Here is a 21,366-nt window from a genome sequence, read left to right as displayed (position 1 = left end):
ACTATAATTACCGTTCACTCAGCCACTTTCACCCTTATAAAATTCCATCACATTTCTTAAAACAAAAAATCAGTTTTTCTCATTTTCTGTTTCTCTATCATTCAACTAATCTGTCTCAAACTCTTCTCAGTGGCGGCGCTTTCTTCTTCTTGCGCCGCCATTACAACATTTTCATAATTTTCAAAAAAAAAATTTACACCACCATAAATAATAATAACAAAAAAAATTCAAACATGGAAGATCTCAGGTATGAATTCAATGACCCCTATGAATGTTCCATTGATCCAAGTTTCTTCATTATGAGTAACCCTACACTAGACGATTTAGCCATTAACATTGGACCCACTTCAATGTCCCAAGAAAATCCAACCAATTTATCCATTAATAACAATAATCTAACCTACCAGAATCACCATGCAGTATTTCAACAGGAACATAGTACTAACTTTAATGATCATTTTTCCTCTCCACTATTCCAACAAAATCACCATGGTAGTAATACTAATAATGATCCATTTAATTACACTACAATGTCTCAAGAAAATCACCATGATAGTGTCAGTGATTCATTTTTCGATGGAATGCCACAACAAATGCATGAGGATCAACGAATTCAACCGGTAAATCAGATTCCGATTTTGCCGAACCAAACCGATGCAATGACACTTGATCAATGGCCACCCGCACCAATCCCATATTTTTGCAGTTGTTGTCAAGTTCTCAGAGAAATCATACATGCTAATGGTTAGTTAGTCTTCAATCATATATCAAGATCTCTTTAGCACCGACACCTCGCAAAAATTTGTGGCCATGTCAATGTGCCACTGCCACCAACATCTATGATTCATTTTATTTGATAATTTTTTAAAATTATTATGTATTACTATGGTCGTATTTCTGGTGTCTGTGTTTCATAGATCAAGATCATAATTAATTTATTATTGATTATACATGTTTTTCTTTTATGGTGAATGAATAGGTGTTCAATTTGAAAAGCTTGAGATTCATGGAAGGCTAGGTTTGATTACACATGCAATTCATCATCAGACACCTGTTAATGGAAACCCACCAATCAACCAAATGATTGAGTATGTTCTAAGTCTTATAGTAATACCACTTTCTTTTTTTTAATTATTTGCTGTATGTCATGAAAAATTTAAATAATCAAAATATTTTCATCAGTTTTAGCATGAGAAACCTTGATGAAATAAAGAAATTTCTGGCGCAATACTGCATGGATCGTATTTTAGCAGGATATTTTATTCTACAAGATCCCTTGTCTTCATATTACGAGACTCTTTGCACTGGACTGGATTGGATTGAAGATTTTAACATTGAGGGTCTTGATAATAATAATCAAAATAATTCAGGTTTGTCCCGGAAATCATGGTAAATTGTTTGTTATTAGTATACTTTAAGTGAGTTTGAATGGTTATTATTATGTTTATAGATGAGATGGTAGAACAAGAGCAAATGTGTGAGAATGGAACCCCTACCATAACAGTTGATAAAAAGGACCTATCAGAACAGAGAAAAAAAGCGGGAAAATTGACATTGAGTGATTTATGCGATCATTTTCATCTACCTATTGAGGAAGCATCGGAAAAGGTGGACTTCTGTCCAACAGTTCTCAAGAAAACATGCCGCAAAGCAGGATTAACAAGATGGCCTCACAGAAAGGTATATCTAGTGTTCGACATTGTTATCAACGTGTCAGAGTCGATGTGGTGTCTGGTGTCTGTGTGTCGTATGTTTCTTGTGATAAAAGATTCTTTTTGTTAAAATGAACAACAGGTGAAAAGCCTTTTGAAGCAGATAGCGTTGCTAGAAAGTCAGTTGGAAAGACGAGATGCGGCGACAAGGGGAAGGAGTGAAAGGGATATTAGCGAGCTTAAGGAAGAAATGATTAGGCATTGTGGTGGACTTATACCAACGGCCATGTATAACATCGCTGCCTTCTTGCCACCGCAACATCAGCAACTTAGGTAATGCATGCATGGTGGTGCAACTCTTGTGTGGTGATTTATTTTTTGTTTGTTGCTTTTTATTGATTTGGTGGTGATAACATAATAATGTTGATGTGTATTTTGTGGATTTGTAATTTTTTAACTATATTGTAATTTTTTTAATAGATTGATTAGTATGTTGATTCGGATAGATATCTTGATTTTAAATCTTAAGTTTCTCCTTTTGCTCGAGTGATTTTTCTTTTCCATTCTCTTTTCTTGTTTCGAGAATTGAGTACAAAGTGTTTGTTTATCAAAGAGAAAAATTAAAATCTAAAATAGTTTCATTCTTGATTATCTTAAGAATTTTATATTCTAGATTGTCCTGAGTGTGAGCATAATCCATCGGATGAAATTTATACCATTTTCAATTCCAATGTATTTTTCTCGCATTACTTATTTTTGACATTTTTATACTTTTTAAGATAATGATTGATTAGATTGATTTCAATTATAAAATGCATGTCATTTACTAAAATAATCTCATTAATAATAGGTATTGGATTAATTATACGAATTAAAATACAATAAATAAGATGACAAATAATTTGAAACGAATAAAAATAAGAAATAGACACGTTGTGAGACGGGTGGAGTAGTACCCTTTATCATAAAGATAAATTATCATAATTAAATAATATTCATCCATTCATTTATTACTTTCAATTTATAAGACTACAATAAGTCATTTATTTCACTATACAATATGCTAAACAAGTGAACAAAATAAATAAAAGAGAAAAGAGATAAATGAAAGAACACACAAATTTATTATAATTCACTCCAAAAAACACGAGACATGCGTGTGGAGCTATATGTGCTTGCAGAAATAGTCATCTGCAGATGATCTTTAGTGGTTTTGATGTTGATAGGTCTAATGTCAAACGGTGTTCGTGAAGTCAATGAAGATTGTTGATCAAGCAACCTCGGGTGATGATGTTTGTCAAAGAAGTCATATCAAACTTCATTAGATAGAAGAAGTCAAATCCTAGATGAAGTGATGAATCTATGGTGAATCTAGCAAGTGATATTGAAGCTTCAAGGTTCTGAAAGAGAGGAAGTGTGAAAGATCGTATAATCATATGTCTTAGTGATCAATGTATTATAAAAGTATAACAGTATCTCCTAAGATTCTAATGCAACTCTGACATACACAATAAAATGTTTTTAGAGCCTCTCTGCTTTTATAAATCAGTAGAAAATGTTTTACGCGGGTAGCTAGTTGATTACTAGCTTGAATAAACTTTTCGGAGTGTAGTTTACACCAGATAATCGATTAGCACGTTAAGGTTAATTGATATTTTTTTTTCGTAACGCCTCTTAATCAATTATTACGGCTTCTAATCGATTATTAATGTCAAAATTGAAAATTTTCCATATTGAACTGCATAATAGATTAGGTGATAGGCATAATTGATTATGAGCATTAAAAAGTCCATGAATCATTTTCCTTTTGAACTATATCTTTTTCTATATAAAGGAGGTTTTTCCTCATTTCAAATCACACTAGATTTCAGATTTCTACTATCATTTTCTTATTTTATCCTTTTATTATTTTTCACTAAAGTCATCTTAATGTCTTGTGAGTGAAAAATACTTGTGAGAGTTTGGTTGTATTGGTGATCGTCCTTAAGTATTTTTCATCAAGAGTGTAATTATCTTGTTTGATATCTTTAGTTCTTAAGTTTGTCCTGATAAAATCTATGTTTGGTTATTGAGATTGTCTTGGTAAAATCTTAGTTTGATTCTAGAGATTAGCCAGTAAAATCTCAGTTTGATTTGTGAGGTCAACTATCAAAAGCTCGGTTTGGTTTGGAGATCATCATGTGTAAAATCTCTCATCTTTGTAATAAGTTTCGTGGACATATTCATAATAACTCAAGATATTATTTTAGTGGAACCCTCAAAAAGAAATTCTTGAGGAGAGAAGTAGGTCAAGTGGTAGGTCGATCATCTATAAATCCTGGTGCAATATTTATATCCCTATCTCTTTAATTTCCATTGATGTGTTTTCTTTTCTCTCTAATTCCTTTTTTCTATTTTCTGTTTCTTTATCACTGCATTAACATAAATTGTTTTCAAAGTAAAAGAATTTTTTTTTAATTAATCATGATTTCTACACTTTACAACTCATCCTCTCTCTCTCTCTCTCTCTCTCTCTCTCTCTCTCTCTCTCTCTCTCTTTATCACTGCATTAACATAAATTGTTTTCAAAGTAAAAGAATTTTTTTTAATTAATCATGATTTCTACACTTTACAACTCTCTCTCTCTCTCTCTCTCTCTCTCCTCTCTCTCTCTCTCTCTCTCTCTCTCTCTCTCTCTCTCGTGTTTGGAGTTATTTGTTCAATAATTGACATTAGAGTTTAACTCTTGCTCAAGACTAAACATCTCATTCGGCAGGAAATGACTTAAAATGATTCACTTAACAAAACTTCATCCTTTAATGGAGAATGGTATGCTCCATGGAAAGAGAAAATGAAAATCTTCATAGAAGAGATGAATTTTAAAATGTGGAATACTGTGAAAAATAGTCATTTTGTCCCCACACATCAAGTTAATGATATTGTGGTAAATAAAAAGGATCATGATTTGACCAGAGAGGAAAGAGAAAAATGCAACATAATTTGAAGCTAAACCTATCATCATTACCGCTCTCGGACTTGATGAGTTTTTGCATGTTTTGCATTGTGAGATTGCTAAAAAATGTTGGACACCTTCCAAGTTATCCATGAAGGTATTACCTAAGTAAAGAGGGCATGTATGAACAAGTTGACTCGTGAATATGAACTCTTCCGAATGAAGCTTGAAGAAAATATTTATGATATGCAAAAACACTTTATCCACATAAATCATATGATAACTATAGTGGTATATTTGTGAAATGCCCAAAAGGGTAAAATTGGAAGGGAAACGAGTTATCGCCTCTCCCACAATACCTTCATCATTGTTCATTTATTAGATAAAGCGCACAACAATTGGATGTGATGGTCATTTCTCATATTGGTCACCTTCAATGAGAAATGTGGAAGTGATATGTCTCAATCCACAACAGTGCAAAGAAGGAGTCAAGAGGAAACATATCACACCATCATGAATAATAGGGGACTAACTTCACCATTCCCATGTTCCTGGAAGTGGTTTCTACTTCTTGGAAATCTGAGATCCAGACCTAGGGACTTCTATAAATATCTCAACCCTGGGAGGGATCCAATCTCATTAAGGAGATACCACATATACAAATCTTCTCACATACATGTGTAAGCTATCTCTAAACCCTGTAACACACCCTAAAATCCTTTGACGATCCTTAATTATTAGGGGTTGTTACATATTGTACTTTTAGCAAAATACAATTTACAGCCATCGTGGGGCCCGATAAAACTAATTTGGGTCATCGTTACAACATTCAGCTAGATTGTTGTCCTCGCATTTAACACCTTCATCATCATGATGAACAAGAAGGAAGGAACTCTAACTAATTATGAGTCTGACAACGAGAAAAATTCCATGGCAGAGATGCATGCTGCCATGGACGACTTACAGCGCCAAAATCAAAATTTGGAGGATAACATCCTTCATATCCAATAATGTCAGTAGGAGGTTAACCCTACACAATTGGTTGAAGTAATAGAACCTTATCTTCTCTCATATGAAATATGGGAGTCTCTGGTACCAAAGAATTTTAAGTCATCCTCATTTTCTAAGGTTGATGGGTGCAGCGACCCATATGGGCATGTCGCCTACATCAACACACACATGGAAATTATTGGTGTAACACCCCGGAATTTGATTAATTTATTTAATCAGAATATTAGCATTTTTATTTAATTAATTGGTATTGGTGTACTTTTAATATGTATGGTGATTTGTACGTGCATGTGGGGCATTAATGGGGTGTAGTGAGAGCCTTGGTATGGTAGTAGAAGGATTAGAATCATTGAATAATTAGAAATAATTGTTGTTTTTAGTTAATAAATTAAGGCTTAAATAGTCATTTGGTCCCTGTAAGTTGATGTGTTTTTACTTTTCGTCCGTGTATCTTTTTTTTCAGGATAAAGTCTTTAAATGTTGAATTTCATTTGGTTTTAGTCCCTAAATTTAAATTTGCAGGAAAATCTGCAGGTTTCCCGTAGATTTTAACTTTAGGGACTAAAACCAAAAGAGTTTTAACATTCAGGGATTATTTCCTAGAAAAAAAGATACAGGGACGAAAAACAAAAACACGTCAACTTATAGGGACCAAAAGACTATTTAAGTCATAAATTAAATAAGAAAAATAATGAGAATTAGTGGAGTTGGGGATGATTTAACATAAAGGAAAAGTATAGGGAATAATTAGGTTAGGTATGATATAATTATTAAAAATGTGGAATAATTAGGTTAGGTATAAATAGTATTTAGTAGAGTTTTGGAGAAAAACAGTAGGTGAAAACAGAACTTGGGAGGAAATAGGCAAGGGCAAGGCTAAGGCTTGAAGAGAAAAGAAGAACCTTGAGCAATTTTGAGTTTTTACAAGAAATCTAAGGTAAGGGGGAGAAATGGATTTAATATGAGTGTATAGCATGAAGGGTAGAGAAGATAGGTCCTTACTCTCTTTAAGGATTGTTTGAATTGTTCATAGCTTGTTGTTGATTATGTGTGATTCTGCAAATTGGTGAATTGAGGTGTTATTATTCAATTTTTGTATGTTGAATTATATGTATATTATTTTATTTTTGCGCATGTGTTTATGTCATTGTTAGAGTTGTTGAAGTTTTGATCATAAATATGACTTTGATGAATTTAGTGAATCAATTGTGTAATTTATGTGACTTATCATGTTGTGATTATGTTATAACCTGTAATATAATTTTATGGGCGTTTGGGATCGATTAGGGTTGGAAATTGGAGCTTTAGTAGGGCTCTAATAGTGGAAAATCGGGTTTTTTAAGTTTCTGGTATGGATGATCTCGCCTAGCAAGGACGAACTTCGTCCAACGAGATGTCACTCAGCGAGTTGTTGTGCTCGCCTGGCGAGGATAATAGAACATGGGTATTTTCTTTGTGTTGAATTATTGATCTATTTCCGATTCCAGCGAATGTTGGTTGTTGTTTGGATGTGTTCAATGAGAGAAGTTGATATGCTTGAGTGTTGTGGGAATATATGTTTGATGTGTGAGTATATGTTGTGCAGTGTATATGTAATTGTGTGAATTATTCTACATGCTTAATGATGAATTAATGTTGAATGATTTAACATGATTGAGTATTGTATGTGAATATATATTTTATGTGGTGGTGGTGTTTGGTGATGGTATGTTGTGTGAATATGATTCGTATTGTGTATGAAATGCATGATTATATGGCGATTAATTATGTATTATTAGTGTGCATCATTATTGTTATTGGTGGATAGTAATTCATAAGGAGGTATAACTATTGTGTCTAAATACATGTTGTTTATGGTCAGAAGGGGGATCGTGAACATTATTTTGTTGTTGCATCGATTTGTATGGACATGCATCATTATATTATGTCGTTGAAAGAGGCATGTTCGCTAGTTCAGAAGAGGGACTAGTGGATTGTCCCAAGCATAAAAGGGGGTTTGGAGCTCAGAATAGGAGCTCATGGGTTTAGAAGGGGGGACCCGGTTCCAGAGATAACCAATTGTTGAGTTGGTACCACATGCATAAGTGTCACGTTGTGTCATGAGTCGCATTACATATATATTTGTATATTATTGTGAATGGATGTGAGATTATGGTGAAGTTGTTGTGTAATTAATATATGACATGTCGTGACCCATACTTAAATCAGTTTGTGGTCATGTTCATCGATGATATTTTGATATATTCGAAGTCTGATGAAGAGCATGTAGAGCATCTGAGAGTTATGTTGTAGACCTTGCAAGAAAATAAGTTTTATGTGAAGTTGTCTAAGTGTGAGTTCTAGATGTGAGAAGTGAGTTTCCTTGGTCATGTGATTTCTAGTGGTGGTATTTTTGTTGATCCGTCAAAGGTAGATGATGTGTTACAGCGGGAGACTTTGAAGTCTGTTACAGAGATCAAAAGTTTTCTTTGTTTGGTTGGTTGCTCTATGAGGTTTATTGAAGGCTTCTCGAAGTTGGCATTTCCTTTGACACAGTTAACTCTAAATGGTCAAGCTTATATTTGGGATGTGCATTTTTAAGAGAGTTTTCAAGAACTCAAGAGGAAGTTGACGTCTGCTCCAGTTTTGATTTTGTCGAGTTCAGGTGAGTACTTTGTTGTGTATTGCGATGGTTCGAAGATGGGTCTAGGTGTGTTTTGGTGCATAATAGTCAGGTTGTGGCTTATGCTTCTATAAAGTTGAAAGTTCATGAGAGGACGTATGATCTAGAGTTTGCAGTCGTAGTATTTGTGTTGAAGATTTGAAGGTATTATCTATTTGGTTCCAGATTTGAAGTGTTCAGTGGTCACGGGAGTTTGAAGTTCTTGTTCGATCATAAGGAGTTGAATATGAGACAGAGGAGATGGCTTGAATTTTTGAAGGACTGTGATTTTTGCTTGAGTTACCATCTTGGTAAAGGTAATGTTGTAGCTAATGCGTTGAGTAGGAAGTCGCTGCATATATCGATGCTTATGGTTCGAGAATTGAAATTGATTGAGCAATTCAGAGACATGAGTTTAGTGTGTGAAGAGACTCCTAATAATGTGAAGTCGTTGCAACCGATGTTTTCCAAAATCAGAGTATTTTCAAAAATGAGTTGTGAGCGGAAGGTTTGAAGTGAAAATGAAAATTATATAATCGATTATGATCAAGCAAACACACAATTCGTTTCACAAATATCCAAGATTATAAACATTGAAACACTTTGTATTAATTTATTCAAGCTATGTAGTCACAAGAAGTGTACACAATTGATTCAATATGTGGAATCCTAAATTCAATCAGTTTTCAGATTTATCAATCACAATACTAGCTTGACTAGTTGTCCAATTCCAACAAAACCTAAGCTTTATGTAATTAATTGGTATCAAGAACAAAACGATATAATACGACCGAATTGAAAAAACTATCATGCAATCACTATGAATATAAATGCAAGAGTAGAGTTAGAAAGATGGCATCGAGATTTATAGTGCTTCGACGTTCGTCCTCCCTTGGCATATGTGCATTCTTCAATGATTTCTCATTGGAACCTGCATAGTTCCTTGTTATTTGACAAATATTTTCAAGAGTTCATATAATCACCGATCCACAATTTATAGCTGAGAAAATAAATCTCCTAATTTGGATCTTGACTTGTATTTAGCAAACTTGTCAAACTCTTCTACGTAATCTTTACTCAAATACGTTTCTTGAACCTTCCACTAACATCAATTCTTCTCCAAGCCTTCGTGTGTAGATATCAACCCCTTGATCCTACTGATTCCTTGAGTGACGATATTGTCCGAAGATCCGAGAAGAACTCTGCCTTATCTGTAGTTACTACTAAAACAATGTTGGAGAGAAGAACATACTTCTTTTCAATGGAAATTGTCACCACCATTAACAATCCTTCTTTCTTTCTAACAACCTGAAAACTCAACAAGATCTGCAAGAATGGTTAGCTTCAAGTATGCGCCTCCTTCAATCAATCTCAGAACTCTCGTTATCAAGATCTGAACTCAATTGAAGTTGAAGATGTGAGAAATTCGTAGCAATACTTTGAACACTCAAAACAGAGAAAATTGATTTTCACACAAAATCACACTGAAAAATCTTAATAGTATGATGTATGTTATATGTAGAATGATGACAAAATTGATTTATATGTGCTTAAGATGAAGCACACAAAATGGTTGAAAAAGGTAGTTATATTCAAATCAAGAAAAATATGATTTTAATCAAATGAGCAAAAATAAGGTGAAATGGAAGATATACCTAATTTTGAAAAATATGTCAATTGATTCGGATCAGAGAAAATCTGATTCGAATCACAAGCCTTATGATTCGAATCAGGAATAAAATGTGATGCAAATCAAATGGCGCAAAACTGACATGATTTGTGAAATCAAATCAAGCATAAACAATTATGATTTATGAAAAATGAAATTGATTTGAATCATGTAAAAGTTCTTATTCGAGTCAAATCAGACAAAATTTGTTCCCATGAAAATGGTCAGGATGAAATGAAATATTTGATCAGGATCATATTGCTGAGTTGGGCTAATGTCCAATTTGATCAAGATAAAAAATTCAGTGTAAAACTGTCAGATTCGAATCAATCTTATAAAATTTCAAATTTTCAGATTTTCAAAAGTTTTTTGAGATTTTACCTTGAATCAAATTTTGTCAGGTGATTCCATTTCACTATCAAATGTTATCAAAGAGCATTTAGTTCAACGTCAAATCTAATCAAAATTGTATGCATGTTAAACATGAGAAATGCAATCATGAAGAAGATACAACTAATCGAAATAAAGACGCAGATGAAAGCAATAAGACAAGCAACAAAATAATCGGATAGTAGAGACATGCAACTACATACATTTCTATTGAAAGTAACTCTGAGTTTGAATGCTAAAAGTGTCGGAAAAAACTTTCAAATTCTCAACTCACTCTATTTATAAACAAAGGCAGCTGAAAGACCAAGACCAACTATGTGAAGGAATCACGAGACCAACGGTTAGATTTCAACTTCGGGACACACGCCGACTCAAGTGCATTCAAGCACTCTATAAACTGTGTCATACCCTAATTGGTCACGTCACCACACGTGTCAGAAATGAGTGACGAAGCATTTCAATAATGGAACCACGTTAAATGCGCATGTTCCCCATTACTTTTTCAAAACTCATCCAAAGCGATTCAGTTACATTCTGCTTCGAATCACGGCATGGAGGCCGGTCAATGATACGTAAGGCTTCCCTCGACTTCTTTAGTGTCCGACAAAGCCTTAAGAGCAATAGTTATCGACCGGCCAAAGGCCCAATTGACTAAAAACAAGGTACACATACCTAGAACAAGGTACAAGCTCAAATATACTCTATTTGACCCAAAATATAAAACAATTCACATGCCTAGAACAAGGTACAATATATAATCTTCATTTTCACTATACTCACCTTAAATCTTGAATTGACTTGAACTTTAGAATATTAACTATGCGTGTCCACCCCGCACCACCGCAAAAGAGATCGGAATCACCGCACAAGACCATCAATTATCCAACTATCTTCATTTTTTATTTCTTCGTGGAGTTAAAGCATCTATTTTTAATTCCCAAACGGAACAGTTAGTAATGGTAATTTATGTAATTTAAAAGTGTGTGCATGCATGCACATATAATGTTTTGGTAACCAGTTGTCAATTTAATTATTAACCTCTTCAAATATTATGATATGTAGATGGAGAAGACATTGATGACTTTGAAGAAATAATGAAAGAATTTGACACTGATGACAAGATGCAGCAAGCGTCTAATGATTTTGAAGATGATGGTGATGATGACTGATTTGCAATGACATTACCTATTGAGACTTCTAAAATAGTCACACAAAAATTGAGACACTAATGGTCATAAGTAGATTTTACAAATTTATTTCTGCAAATAGAACGGATATGAATCCTGCTATACCCACCATACAATTGTTTAAACCACAAAATTTGATCAAACTCATAAATCAATATTATACATTCATCTTATAAAAGAGACATAATAAATATCCTGGACAAAATTTAGAAGTTGACAAAGAAACTAAAATATCACTTAAACTTCAATTTAAAAAATGAGATCAAAATTGTTTGTTATGATTCTTTAACTCTAAATAGCACTTTGATACTGAGACCATTTTTGTAAGTCATCTTCACTATCATCAGATTGCTCTGCAATTGGATATGCCATAGAATCCTCTTGATCTCTAATGTCTATGTGATCCTGTTCCTGTTCCTCCTCCTGCTTAGTTGTTGCAACCTCTTCCTGCATTCAGATTACAGGAGTCTTGAAAATTAGCAAGGTCAATTATGGAATAGTTACGAACAAAATAACAAATAAAATTTTTTTTATCAAAAAGAAACAAGAGAACAACAGATCAAGGCAAGTTATTTTCCATCCTTGCAGCAATAAAAATAACTCAGCTAGCTGTTACTTTGAAGCCTAAGATAGCTAATGATCTAGGATAAGAGCTTCAAGAAACGAAGGACTGAACCAAGTCAAAATGTTAATTTTGGTAGAAAAAACAGTTAAACTCTATATTTCCACATGAAAACATCAGGCAATAAATATTTGATAAATATGACATTATTATATAAGAAAATGACCGTAAAACAAGTGCATCAAAAGAATAGTGACATTAAAAAGATAAAACAAAACTGCGTGTCCCGTTAAGCCAGCTCAGATGGTAGCTGTGCAGGGACATCAGTTATAAGGGCGCGGGCTCAAACCCGCAACATCCCACTTGTTCACCTTTAAAAGGTGAATTCCAGCCGCTAGGCAACTTGACAAAAAAAAAAACTGTGTGCATACATTAGTTCCGAGTGTCAGGTCCTCAGCCTCCTCCCCCAGCATTAAATCTGAGGCATCTCCAGCGGTATCTTGTTCTTCCTTATTAGAATTTTGTTTCTGCCTCTCAACCACCAATTTAAAAAAAGAAAGATCTACAGGACAGAAGAGTATAGATTTTAATCGGTAGAGTTGCATTCCCTCGTCAAGGAATATATAAAGAACAATAAACCATTAAACTAACAAATTAACGATTAGCCATGAAGTAGAGTAAACAACATAGAAAATAACTGAAGAGTTTAACCTTTTGAACGATTATTCACAGCATCAGATAACAGTAAAGGATGCTGCCGCTCTTCCTTCTTGTACTTCAACTTAACTTGATGACGCGTTTTATCAGGGAAAAGTTGTTGTATCATAGAAAAATCTGTGCCAAACTGCCTAACAGCCTATGTTTGAAAAATGAATAGTTAATTTGTAGAAAGGGACAGTCCTTCCTCCCCATCCCGCCGCTTTCCCCAAAACCAAAAAGGCAATTGTATAACAGTGTTTAAGAAACATTGTAAGAATTATGCAAATACCTCATAAAACATTTCAGTATCTTGCTTTGACCATTTTCCCCTAGGTGCCTTCTCCATGAAAGACTGGTAATTCAATAAGGGGGCAGTTGATGTAAACTTTTCACTTACCTGATGATCATCATCAGGGTCTCTATATTCATCATCTGAACCAAAAAACTCTTCTTCATTATTAACATCAGCCTCGTGAAGAAAATCCCCATCACTGCATATAAACATTTTGAGAAGTGAAAGCCATATTCCATGCAGATTACTGTGAAAGCCATATTTTGTGCAGGGAAATCATATGTCTCCAACAACAACCCAAAAACAATAATTTTGCTTTGTTGAGTTAATTTCTCAACATTTTCAGAGATCTCTTACTTCAATGTATGAATCACACATTATTAGTGGTATATGCTAATTTGCAGCATAGTTATATATTATCATATAATTTTTACAAAAGATAAACATTAACCAGACTATATATGTAGAGTTGTGTAATGGTAACTGAAAGCTAACAGAAAAGTAACCAGCTCTAACTTACTCTATCAAATAACAGATATATACATAACTTCTTAAGTTACTAGCTATTACACACATAACCTGCATAGTGTACCTTTGATTGGTGGAAGATGTTTTAGAAGTCGCTGCCTCCTTTTTCTACATCGAGAAACAAATGGAACAGTTGGTGAAATTTAACCCATAATGCCTAATGCCAATTGCTAGCATTGTAACACAATAATTATAGTTGAGAATACTCACCGCCAATCGCTCCTTATACTCAGCAAGTAAAATAATATCCCTAATAGGTAATGTTCGCTGATCAAGAAATTCATCATCCAGCAGAGCCTTGTCCACTATGAAAATGAAAATATGTTCACAGTAAGCATATAAAATATAATCATCATGAGAACAGTTAAAAATATAGTCTGATAGGTTTACCACATCTTTTTCTTCGCCGAGATGAATGCGGGAACTTTTTAGGAGGTTCTTCAGTTACGTTTTCAATATCATCAGTAGCCTTCTTGCGTTTTCTTGATGGTTTTCCATTTTTAGCCACAGATTTCTTCTTCGAATTTGTTGATGCTTTTTTCTTTTGGGGTGAACAAACCAGTTCGTCCTCATCATTGTTTTCTACAAGTTCATCTCCAGCAAAATCATAAGGAGGGTTGAGGACATCATCATCCTCAATAGCCTTATTCAATGAGCTTTTAGCAGGTTTACGAGCTGCTTGTTTTCTTGTCTGCCTTGAGGTTTTAGCACCTTTATTCTCCACGCCAGTAGTAGAAGATTTTTTATGCTTCTTTGAAGATTTTATTGTCTCATTAGCATCCTGAGAAAGATTGCAAATAAAATGACATATCATATACAAATCAGATTCACAAATCAGAGAAGTGGAAAAAATGACAAATCATAATGACATATACTTACTTCTTTCTCTCCAGTACCGCCTTGCTGCAAAAAGTAAGCCAATGTGGGACTACCTACAGAGTTTGTCAATTCTTCATGCCTTGGAATTCCAAATGGTGCATCAGTGCCGGATTTCATGGATTGATAATCATAGACATTATTCATTTGGCAGTCAGGATTCAAGTCTGCATCTTCCTGAAACCAATAACAACCATGGCCATTTTTATACCAAAAAAATTATCATTTATTTAGCATCATATATTTAGAAAATTATCATATCCAATAAATCACATAATCTTCACCTGTGATTCCGGCCCACTCTTTCCATCAGATGAAGCAGAAGCAATAGGTGGTGTGTTGTTGACTCTAGGTCGTGGCTTAACCTTGGGTTGAAACTTACGAGCTACGGTGAAAACAAATACAGATGATTAATCGTTTCAGGTATCTGAAGTAAATTCACAATAACATCAATATAACTAACCATTCCCAGTGCCAGGATCAGGGAGGACATTGCTGAAAGGATCCAACTCAATTTCGGCAGACAATACCTGGAAAGAATATCCTCCATAAGTTGACTACACCCATCTGAAACAGTAAAGCTACAAGAAAAAGATCCATAAAATTCAAAATTGTACCTCTCCCACATTTCCAAACTCAAAATTTGAATGAATGTTACTCTCAGGTATTGCGGTGTTACTGTCGCCTGAAGCACTTTTGAAGCCCGCGTTTAAGCTAACTTCCAGTGAATTATCAATAACTTGCAAACTTTTGTCCGTATCAAGAAATGAACCTTCCCCATTTTTAGGCAGTTCTTCCATCCTAACTATGGTTGAGGAGATAGTAGATAGGGCAGCCACATTATTCAATTCATTTTCTACAACATTATCAAAGTGAACTGGTTATATTGTTACTAAATCTCATGATAGATATGAAATGAATCAAAGTCTGTTTCAATTGGCTTAATTGAACTTATCTATTAACATAAACGCTTGTGAGATTGTTTGGGAGAACTTACTAAACAACTTATGACATGTCTACAAGTTCTTTTCAGCTTATTTCCCAAAGCTCTATGGTATATAGCATATGATAATAGCTTATAGATTTAGATGAATTCAATTTGACTTTGTTTTATGTCTCTTTATGGAAATAGCCTATACATAATAACTTATATTATAAGCACTTCCAAACAATGCCACAGCTTATAAGACTTCTAAAAGTTATATATGATGAAGAAAAGGGGCTTCAAACATGATTCACCATTACTGAGACCAGACTTGATAGGTTCTTCAATTGAGAAAGCTACAGTAACTGCATTATGAGATTCAATCGGTGAAATTCCTTCAGATTCATTGCGAGTGGTTGATGAAGCAGCATGCACATTGTTCTCATCTTTTGATGCAGACACATTCTTTCGAGGCGGTTGTTTCGGTTTAGCCTTAGGCGCAAACCTGGCACCTGGTCTAGCTACAAAAGAATACAGTATAAAGAATGAACCAAAAGGAATGCATAGATTGAAATGAAAAAGAAAGAAAAAGGTTTCGTTTCTCAAGTAGCAGTTACCACGTGTAGTAGGAGTAGGAGCAATATCATCAAAAAGATTCTCCATGAATGAGTTAATTAGGTTTTGATACTCCCTTGTATGCAACAACGCATGTGTTGTGAATTAACCGATGCGACTCAGTTGGCTTTGACAGGGGCGGTTATCGCGACGGAATTGTAACCGCGCGGGTGGTGCCGGAAAGTGGAAGGAAAATCGGAAATTTGGGGAAATGGAAAAGATGGACGAGTTCTTTACTCGTTGTGCCTGGTGTTTCCCGGTCAGTCTAGTTCAGTTCAATTCCAACTTGTTTCTCATTCAATGTTTTTTTTTATTTCAGGGAGTTGCTGAGTTTGTCTTCAAATGAAAATATTGTACAAAATAAAATATAAAATACGGTTGTTATAAATGAATAAAAAATTATTGTTCTACATAGGTTTAATTTAATGAAATTGTTAGATGCAATACAATAAATAATTATTATTGTAATAGGTAAAAAAAAGTTGTTAGATATTTATAATACAGTAATTTTAAAAAATATATTTCAAAAAAACTATAAATAATTATTGTTAATTCGCCTACCTACAAAAATTTATTAAAATGTGTTATTTTGGTTAATTTAAATACTTTTTCAATTTCATAGTAGCTTTGTTTTTACTTTTTACTATTATACTAAAATAAAATATGTTAATACATTGAAAAAGAGAATACTTAGTCTTATTATCGGTTTTTTAGTTAAAAAAAATTTTAAAATTTTTTTATATATTTTTTGTTTGGTCTTCTATCTTTATTTTGGAGTCTATTTTGGTATTTCACTTTTATAAGAATTAGTTTAATCTCTTATCTCTTTATACAACAGCGACATATAAGTTCTTTCTGTCAAATTGTCTCAAATGGTGTCTATTTTTGTATTCGTGACAACTGAATTGGCATTCATTCTTCATCTTCTTAATTTTGTCTTTATTTCTGGAAATCTTTGTAGAAAAGAATGAATCCTAAATAGAATTAGGATAAAACTTTCATTATTGTTTCATCCCCCATTTTTTTTAAAATCGTGAGTTCTATCAACAATGAGTTATGGTTATTGTTCATCTGTTGTGAAACTGAAGAGTTATGGAAGTTTTTATTTTATGGTATGCACAAGTTCCAATCTACGATGAAAATCTAGTTGTTATTGTGGAGACATAGTTGTTATTCGCATGGCAACAACATTTAGCAATTTTGGAAGAAAAAATATTGGGATTATCCATAATTTAAGATAAGATTTCTCAAAAAAAAAAACTTCATTCTTGACAAACTATGGTATAACATTGTTCTTTGATTTCTTGATTTACATTGGGATCTACTCGAGTTGGATGTGAATTTTTTGATTGGTTATATGAGGAAGTGGGAGATGAGAATGAACAATTTTTTATGAAGCAAAAATGTAAGTTTGAAAAGTTAAACAAGGAAATTGATGCAGCAAAAATGGAGGTTGAAAAGCTAAGGGTGACAAATAAGCAACAAAAGGCATATTTAGTGTTATATTCTGGATGGTTGTCATGCAGATCGCGTCACATTGCTCCTTATTTGCCTAAGCGCATCATGCGGCAGTTCGACTATACTCAAACCATTCCCAGACACCTTGTTGTCTATACTCTTCCTGTCTTGACATGTATACAGATAAATGACATGTTTGATGATTATAAGAGTCATATGGTACTAGAGAAGGCACAGTCTACCATAGCTGAGAGCGATCGGAGCTACGTCGAAGGATACATCAAATGGTTCTTCAGAGTGTCACGTTTGTACATGGTGCAGGCTGCTCCAAGAGACCCATCGAGACCTACTCATCATGAGACATTATAGTATGAACATAAACAACTAGATCATGCTAAGGATGTCTTGCCTAGGTTTCATCGTATAATGGAGATTGTGCAGACAGGCATTGACAGAGGTATCCTCCCTTATGGGTCTGATGTGAGGCAGGTCCTAGATGCCATCATGACGGAGGCACGGGGGGCATTGATATACCGGAGACAGCGTCGGGGGACGGATGGGATTGATGGTCGATGAGGCAGAGCTGGCAGAGGAGGTAGAGGAGAGGTAGTCAGACATACACAGTAGTGTCTTAGTATAGAGTGGTAGTATTATGGTCTGTATTTTATTTTGAAGGTCTTTCTACTTTATTGGTCTCGATTGTATGATATTTTGACATTTATTGGTATTTTATTTATGTGTGACATTTTTTGACCATCTAGAATTATGTAGGTAGATTTTTGTTTTTCGATTGTATGGTATGGTTTAAGTCTTCATTTGAATTCATATAAACAAAATATAACATGAAAGAGTAAGTTTTAAGACGTTACGGATATGTATCTCCGTAATATTTTTAGAGATGCATCTCTGGTCCAATTCAAGTGTATAATGACTTCTGAGTGGGATGTATTGAATGTTTTAAATTGTTACGGAGATGTATCTCCAAAATATTTCAACGTTCATTCAGAATTTGGTGTGTTCAAATATGCATCTCCGAAAATTAAGAGCATTTAAATAATTCCGCGTGGTGGCTAACAAGTATTAAGGGTGCATTAAGAAATACTCAAGAAGTTATATAGGCCTTTGAACATAAATTTAACATGTTTTATAAATCAGATTTTAATAGGTTTTATAAACAAGAATTTTATAAAACCAATTTTTAATAGGTTTAAAAAAATATAAATCACATTTTTGTTAAGTGAAAATCCAATAATTCAAGTGTTGTAACCGGTTGCCAATGGGGTGTAATTGGTTAGAGTTGTTTTAAAATGTTAAAGAAGTTGAAATAGAAAGTTTACTCAAAGGTGTAACCGGTTACCAAAGGGGTGTAACCGATTACAACTGTGTTAAAATGTCAAAGAAGCTGAAAATAGAAAGTTTAGTCGAGGGTGTAACCGGTTACACATTTACAGTAATCAGTTACCATTTTTATGTATTAGTTTTTCTGAAACAATTGTAATCGGTTATAGGTTTTGTGTAATTGGTTACATGTAGTTAGTTTTCAGATTTCCAATTATGTTAGATTTTTACTTATGTCACAGTCCACTTGTGATTGTATATATACCTTGAAGGTATTATGAATGAATAAAATGAAAATTCTCTCAATCAATTACTCTCTCTCTCTCTCTCTCTCTCTCTCTCTCCCCCTCTCTCTCTCTCCCCTTATCCGCACTTAATCACTTCATTTTCACCAACTGGGTAGTTCCAAGTTCTAACATTTAGCATTAAGAGTTTGGTTCGATCCATCAAATACCTAATGTGTAACATGAATTATGTCTTAAATGAAAGAATCCTTACAAACCTACCCATCGTTGATGCTAAGAATTACAACAATTGGTATAAAGAAATGAAGGTGTTGTTTGACTACCAAGATGTTCTTGAAGTGATCAAGAACTGTGTGAATCCTCTTGCCGAAGGTGAATTGGATGTACATCGAGCAACGCATAAGGAAGAAAGGAAGAAAGGAAGAAAAGAAGAAAGAATTTAAGACATTGTTTTTTATCCATCAATGTATGGATGGTGATAACTTTGAGAAAGTCGGTGGTTGTGAATCATCGAAGTAAGCATGGGAAATCTTAAAGAATGCATATGTAGGGGCTGACAAGGAGAAAATGGTGAGGTTACAAACTCATAAACGTCAACTTGAATTGATTTAAATGGCAGAGAAGGAGACCATCAATGATTTCGCAACTAGATTACTCAGTTGGTGAACCAAGTAAAAGTATGTGGAGTAACAATCACAAAGCAGTATGTTGTTGCAAAAATTTTGCTCTTTAGTGCCCAGATTTGACAATGTGGTCGTAGGGATTGAGGAATCGAAGGCTCTTGTGACGATGAGCAAATAAGAGCTACAAATCTCTATTGAGGAACATGAGCAAGGAATAGAGGAGATAAATTTTGATAAGGCAGAGGCCAAGATTGCTTTGCAAGCTCATTTCAACAAGAAAAACAAGAGATCGAAAACAGAATGGCCCGTGAAGAGTAGAGGGAATTTTCATAATTTTTATGGAAGAGAATCCTGAAGTTCCAAGAATTTTAATTGTCAAAAGGGTGAGAGAAGCTGCAACAAAAATGTTTTTCAAGGTAACTTTAGAGGTGAAAGAAAAAGGATAGACAAAAGCAAGATGCAGTGTTTTGTTTGTCAACAGTTTGATCAATTTGTAAGAGAGTGTAGTGCAAATAAAAGAAGGAACCTCAAGGGGATAGAGCCAAGGTTACAAGACAAGAGTTTGATGAGGATAACACACTCTTGGTCATGATCACTGGAGAGGAATGCAGCAACAACAGGTTGTGAGACATCAATAACAACAATTTCGGAAACATTATTGAACCATGATGTAATCGGTTACGTAAAAGTTGCAACTGGTTATAGGCAGAAGAAAATGTAATGGTGACTACAAAACAGGTAATTAAGTGCATCAATCAATGGTATTTGGATTCCGTATGTTCTACTCATATGATGGGAAGGAATGATTAGTTTGTTACAATTAATTGTGCCATTAAGAATAGAGTGAAGTTCGCAGATGATACCACTCTCGCGGGCGATGAAATCGGTGATGTTTTGATCATGAGAAGGGATGGTGGACATTCCTTGATCAAATATGTGTTATACATTCCAAGAATCAAGTATAGCCTTCTAAGTATTGGTCAATTGCTTGATAAGGGTTACAATATTCACATGGAGAACAATGTGGTGCTACACATTATGGATGCAAACGGGGGGTTTTGTCCTAAAAGCTCATATGGATGTCAATATAACTTTCAAGGTTGAGTCGTAGGTTATGGAGCATATGTGTCTTTCTATAGCGGCTAGTTGAGAAGAGTGAATATGGCATTATAGGCTTGGGGATCTCAACTTTAGAGATCTCAATGTTTTTCAAAAGAACGAAATGGTAACAACACTGTCATTGATCAACATACCGGCTGAAATTTGTGAAGAATGTGTGCAAGAGAAGTAACATAAGGGTAAATTCAGCAAAGATGTAGGTTGTAGAATCAAGCATCACCTTAAGGTGTTACTAAAAGAAATAATCGATCAATCATGAACATGGTGAGAATCATGTTGAAGAGGAAGAACTTGCCGAAAGAGTTATGGGGAGAATGGGTGTCCAACATATAAGTTTGAGAAAATAACACTGGATAAAGCATAGTTTGGATTTTAACCAAACCTAAATCACTTGAGGGTTTTCAGTTTCGTAGCATATCGACTTGTTTTGAGGTAGCTTGGAATGAAGTCGGATGATAAGGTAGAGTCGATGATACTTATAGGCTATCACAATACTGGTGGTTACAAGTTATCTAATGCAGTGAATAAAATGATTGTAACCAGCCGAGACGTGATTTTTAACGAAATTAAGGAGTTCCAACAGCCTGTAACCGGTTACCATAAA

The 21,366-nt window shown here is 34.2% G+C and overlaps 3 protein-coding genes across 4 annotated transcripts; 2 read left to right on the top strand and 1 right to left on the bottom strand.

Moving 5' to 3' along the window:
* Positions 1–233: 233 nt before the first annotated feature.
* LOC127102209 (uncharacterized) lies at positions 234–11,464 on the top strand. Its single transcript, XM_051039611.1, has 8 exons — positions 234–744; positions 980–1,088; positions 1,183–1,370; positions 1,451–1,680; positions 1,795–1,985; positions 8,099–8,239; positions 8,423–8,553; positions 11,358–11,464. The coding sequence occupies exons 1-8, from the start codon at positions 234–236 to the stop codon at positions 11,462–11,464; spliced, it is 1,608 nt and encodes a 535-aa protein (XP_050895568.1).
* Positions 11,465–11,524: 60 nt separating this feature from the next.
* On the bottom strand, positions 11,525–16,309 carry LOC127101519 (uncharacterized). 2 transcript variants are annotated; one of them, XM_051038958.1, is made up of 13 exons: positions 15,982–16,309; positions 15,679–15,885; positions 15,057–15,295; positions 14,903–14,969; positions 14,724–14,824; positions 14,443–14,616; positions 13,954–14,344; positions 13,774–13,868; positions 13,628–13,671; positions 13,033–13,234; positions 12,756–12,900; positions 12,476–12,606; positions 11,525–11,929 (listed from the first exon to the last, which is right to left on the bottom strand). In XM_051038958.1, the coding sequence occupies exons 1-13, from the start codon at positions 16,025–16,027 to the stop codon at positions 11,774–11,776; spliced, it is 1,998 nt and encodes a 665-aa protein (XP_050894915.1). In that variant the 5' UTR covers positions 16,028–16,309; the 3' UTR covers positions 11,525–11,773. The 2 variants fall into 2 exon arrangements, with proteins under 2 accessions (XP_050894915.1, XP_050894916.1); XM_051038959.1 differs by having other exon boundaries at positions 15,679–15,881.
* Positions 16,310–17,425: 1,116 nt separating this feature from the next.
* LOC127102208 (uncharacterized) lies at positions 17,426–17,806 on the top strand. Its single transcript, XM_051039610.1, has one exon. It carries the CDS (start codon positions 17,426–17,428, stop codon positions 17,804–17,806), a length of 381 nt encoding a protein of 126 aa, XP_050895567.1.
* The last annotated feature ends 3,560 nt before the right edge of the window (positions 17,807–21,366 follow it).

This window comes from Lathyrus oleraceus, chromosome 7, assembly GCF_024323335.1.
Source record: "Lathyrus oleraceus cultivar Zhongwan6 chromosome 7, CAAS_Psat_ZW6_1.0, whole genome shotgun sequence".
Lineage (NCBI taxonomy): Eukaryota > Viridiplantae > Streptophyta > Magnoliopsida > Fabales > Fabaceae > Lathyrus > Lathyrus oleraceus.
The sequence above is the reverse complement of the archived record's forward strand: the minus strand, read 5'-3'. Positions and strand labels throughout refer to the sequence as shown.